Source organism: Myotis davidii, unplaced genomic scaffold (genome assembly GCF_000327345.1).
Source record: "Myotis davidii unplaced genomic scaffold, ASM32734v1 scaffold198, whole genome shotgun sequence".
Taxonomy (NCBI): domain Eukaryota; kingdom Metazoa; phylum Chordata; class Mammalia; order Chiroptera; family Vespertilionidae; genus Myotis; species Myotis davidii.
Genome location: NW_006291485.1, coordinates 1,636,545 through 1,640,965, shown reverse-complemented (window position 1 = coordinate 1,640,965; position 4,421 = coordinate 1,636,545). Strand labels below are relative to the sequence as shown.

Sequence of the window (4,421 nt, the reverse complement as noted above, 5' to 3'; positions counted from 1 at the left end):
GAGACCCCACAGAGACTTGCAACCAGGGAGCAATGGGCAGTGGCAGCTTGTCCTGGGCTAACCCTCTGTCCCTGTCCCCAAGGCCCCTTTTTTCACTGACATCTTAGTAAGCCGAAGCAGCCCAGCCTAGCCTCATTTCCCCTCCTAGTCCCTCTCCTGTTGTTTCTTCTATCCTAGGCCCTTCCTTGTTTCATTTTTCCCAGCTTTAATAAATTTTCTCTAAAAATAAAAAAATGTGCTGGCAAGGGGGCCTGACTTAAGAGGAGGAAATTTGTGCAGAAAGAAACCAGCTCTAAGACCTTCACCAGCATTAGTCTCCAAAGCTACAGCCATCCAGGATTCAAACACAGCCCTCTGTTCACCTGAACCCGCTCCGCTAATGAGCTCGTGGGTGAAGAGAAGGGTCTGTCCCCATGACCAGCCACCAGCAGATGCCCCTGTTGGCCCCCTGGTCTCATGTGTTCTCTCCAGGTGCCCATTCCCTGTGCTGGATCCCAGGGTTCTTGTGGGGCCACTGTCCTGGGGCTGGTGGTTTCCTCTAAGCCTGGATGTGGCGGTCTCACCCCCTCTCCTCCTGCAGTTAGCAGCGGCTCGGTAACAGTGAACGCTGACTCATCAGTTCAGTTACTGGCTGAAGAGGCTGTGTCGCTGGACATGCTGGATTTGGGGGTAAGTGTCCCAGCAGAAACTGAGGCACGAGCTAAGGGCTTCTGGCTTTGGGGGTGAAAGGGCAGGTGCCAGGACAGGGACCCTGTTTGGACCTCACTAACCACCACCTACTGTAGGCGGCCAAGGCAAACTTGGAGAAGGCACAATCGGAGCTGTCAGGGGCATCCGACGAGGCCATGAGGGCTGAGATCCAAATCCGAATTGAGGCCAACGAAGCCCTGGTGAAGGCTCTGGAGTAGGCGGTGCGTGCTCCTCGCCGGTGTCAGCGGGGAAACCAAGGCCCAGAGTGGGACAGGGGCTGGAACCAGCTCTCATGGGTCCAGTATGAGGGTGGGGGCAACCCCTCTGGGAGGTAGCCATCCTTGCCAGTGAGGCCACCAGGGGGCAGCAAATTGCTAGCTTCTCCCAGTGCATACCCCCTGGGCCCAGGGCTGGTGGCAAGGGTGAGCTCAGAGACCCTGCTCTGCTCTTGGGGGGACTGTCACCTAGGGGATTTGCCTCCCACCTCCAAAGACCCCACCAACCTGACCTGCTGCCCTCCACCCTCATGCTGTAGAGACCTCTCCTCCCTCCTGCCTTCTCTGGACTGCTTATCCCCAGTGTGCACCCCATTAAAGACCAGGGACCCCAGTTGTGTGTGCTGATTTTGTCTCCTGCCTAGGGCAATGGGCTTGGGATACCATACCTCTGTAGGGAGGGCCTCGGCTTCAAGGATTTGGGGATTGTGGCCTAAAAGGTCCTTGGGAGCCTCTGAGGGGTGGGGAGAACACAGTTAGTGACACCAGGCTAGGTGACGGGCAGGGTTCTGGGGACAGCATGGGTGGAGGGGTGGCTGTGGTTCTTTGGTCAGGACTGGGCCGCTAGTCGAGACACCTAGGGTCCAGTCAGGTTCCAGGTTGGATTTCCACTCTGGGCTTCCTGGCCCTACTCCCAGGGAGGCCCCGCCTTGTACTGGACCGGCCTGTGGGTGGCCCTGGCTGGATGACTGCCTGACTTCTGTTGGTGTTGGCATCTCTGTGGCACCCCAGGCCCTGGGACAGCCCCAGATGGGGTGGGGTGTCTCGACAGGAGCAGCCCTGGCAGCACACAGCTTCACGGAGCTCTTCCATCTCCTCCATTGTGTAACCCTGGGGATGACCCAGACTTGGGTTCCAGGTGGTAGGCAGAGGACTTCAAGGCAGGGGTCTTCTTGCCCCACCCCCGTCAGCCGAGCCCAAGCTGGGCTTGCAGGGTATTCCAGGATGGTGAGTGCTGGGGAGAGCCTGGGCCTCCCTCTGTGTCACAGGGAGGCCACCCTGGGGCATGTCATCAGTATGGATGGGCTGTGCACTCGTGTGTCACAGTCCTCTGCAAGTGACTGTCACATGGCTGTGTTCAAGGCTTGACATGGTGAGAGACCCATGTGTGGGGGGCCTCCAGGTGATCTGCGCTGTGTGTGTGTGTACGTATGTGCGTGTGCGCCCCCACATGTTTGGGTCTCCTTTCTCTCAGGCCAGTGAGGCCCAAGGAGCAGTCCCCTGCTTCCCGGGAACTCCCAGCCTAGAGAAGGCTGTGATAGCGGCGCACCACTCTTCCTTGTCTCCAGCTCAGAGACAAGGTCTTCGGAGTTCATGGCCAGGTTGGGCACCATAAATAAAACCAAAGGAGGGAGGTTAACGAGGGAGACCATCTCCAAGATGCTGCCGGCACCCCCTCTCTGCTTATGTCCTGAGAGACTTCAGCCTCCAGCTGGGGGACAGCAGGATGCAACTGGGACACCATAGTACATTCCCCATGGGAGACATGAGACTTGGGGACACACCCTGCCTGAAACGGGCCCCGAGGGAACAGCTGGTGCTGGCAGGGTCAAGACCTGGGGCAGAAGGGTTTCAGGGTGGGGCAGGTCATAGGGACAGAAACCAGGGATCCAGACAGGCGGGCTTGGGACCTGAGGGGGCAGGAAAGGGGTCCCCTGGTACAACTGTGCTTATATCCTGGGACAATTACTGAAGTATAGGGATGCTCTAAATGGGAAGGAATCAGAAGCCAGTTGATTAGCATGTTTATTAAGTTAGACCTGCAGAGCAAGGTCAGGGCCTCCACACACACACACCGCCCCCCATCAGGAGCAAACCTTCATCCGCCAGTGTGGTTTCAGCAAGGTCAGGGACCAGCCTGAGATCACAAAGTTCTGCCTACCCCAGTAGCAACATCCCCACCCCTTCGGGGTCCCACCTAGGCTGTTCTGTTTCTTCTGCCAACTCCAAGCTGGAAGCAGAGCCCCTACACTGGGCCCCTCTGCCTGTGTCCACAACCTGTAGCCACTTAAGTCTCCAGACCTTTGCAGTAGCTGTTTCCATTTCCTGGAGAACATGCCGTGTTTGTGGCAAACCGCTATCCATCCCTCCACACCAGCCCCAGTAACTCCTTCCAGCCAAGTCCTGACTGACCTTGTCGGGCTAGGAGTGCCTGGAGTGGGAGTGGGGCAAAGGCCATAGGAGCATTGGGTGAGAGTCGGAAGGAACAGCCCTGGGAGGGATGCTGAGGGTAGAGGTGGGGATGGTCATCCCAGATGAAGAAGCCAGAAAAGTGGATAGGGGTTGGGTGAGTATAACTTGGGGTCCCTGTCTAGGCAGAAGGGTCAGGAGGACCAATAGGGCCCCACCACCAATCAGGGTCATCCTCAGAAAGCCACCAAAATGACATGCCATGCTCCTGCCTGTGTGGTCTATTTCCTAGTATGTGAAATGGGTAGGGGGGTTATGCCCAGCCCAAAGGATGGGCAGCAGCCTGTGAACTTGCATTATTGAATGATGACAACATCACTGGGTCTGAGTGAGGGACCCATACCTCAGGCCCCAGGGTGAGTCCTGCAGGATATTCATTCCACCCCATGGCCACCTAGGAAATAGGCTCCAGGGGCCAAAACCCTCCCGAGGTCACAGGACGTGTGATGACTGGCTGCACAAGGCAGTCCTGGTGCTGGTTAATCGCTCCATAAATGCCCGCTGAGGTCACTATTAAGGGATGCGCTGCCGCGGCACCCCCACTCCAGGCAGGTGACTTGGGCCTGTTTTCCTGGACTGTGCTGCTGACTCAGGCTCCCCTTCCCACGCCCCGCCTTCCGCCTTGCAGGCACCCCCAGGCGGAAGCACAGGGCTTGGAGCGGCAGAAAAATGTCAGGGAGTCCGGCTGTGCACCCAGAAACCCAATACCCGTGGCCCAAGTAGGGGTGCGACCGAATCTTCGACTAGGACAACCGTGACCTCGGGTTCGGTGGCATTCCATGAGCGCAGTCATTGACGGCCAAGTGGCCCGGGCCGGGCGGCACTCCTGGGCTCTGGCCCACTGGGAGGGGCGGGGATGGCCTGCGTCACTGCCCGCCCGGCTCCCTCCCACCACCCCTGCCCGCCCAAACTCCACCCAGGGAAGGCGGCGCGGATAAAGGTTCAGGGCCGCCGGTGCGGCCCCATACCTACCCCGCCACGGCACACTGGTTCTCGACCCAGCTACATTAAAGGACTGTGGTGACCTCCGACTGGCCGCGCCCGGTGAGTTGTGGGCGGGATCTCGCGGGCCAAGGAGGGGTTCCCTGCTCTAGGCTTTTAAGGTGCCCCACTTTTCTTTGTTCTTGGGACAGGCAGGGTTTGTGATACCTCCAGTCCTGGGAAGCACCCCTTCCCCCACGGGACGTGGAATGGGTGGAGCTGGGCACAGCCAGCACCCCCTTCACAGGACCTGGGCCCGCCCCCCCCCCCCGCCCCTCCCCCTCC

General features: G+C 59.0%; 1 protein-coding gene across 1 annotated transcript; it reads left to right on the top strand.

Moving 5' to 3' along the window:
* Nucleotides 1-235: 235 nt before the first annotated feature.
* LOC102766824 (ATP synthase subunit delta, mitochondrial-like) lies at nucleotides 236-1,299 on the top strand. The gene is made up of 2 exons (XM_006764805.2): nucleotides 236-669; nucleotides 786-1,299. The coding sequence occupies exons 1-2, from the start codon at nucleotides 457-459 to the stop codon at nucleotides 906-908; spliced, it is 336 nt and encodes a 111-aa protein (XP_006764868.1). The 5' UTR covers nucleotides 236-456; the 3' UTR covers nucleotides 909-1,299.
* The last annotated feature ends 3,122 nt before the right edge of the window (nucleotides 1,300-4,421 follow it).

Bases quoted from the DNA above. Each gene is read 5' to 3' on its own strand.
- LOC102766824 (XM_006764805.2), top strand. From the start codon at position 457: ATGTGTTCTCTCCAGGTGCCCATTCCCTGTGCTGGATCCCAGGGTTCT. The intron at 670-785 runs GTAAGTGTCCCA...CACCTACTGTAG, and splicing joins TGGACATGCTGGATTTGGGG to GCGGCCAAGGCAAACTTGGA.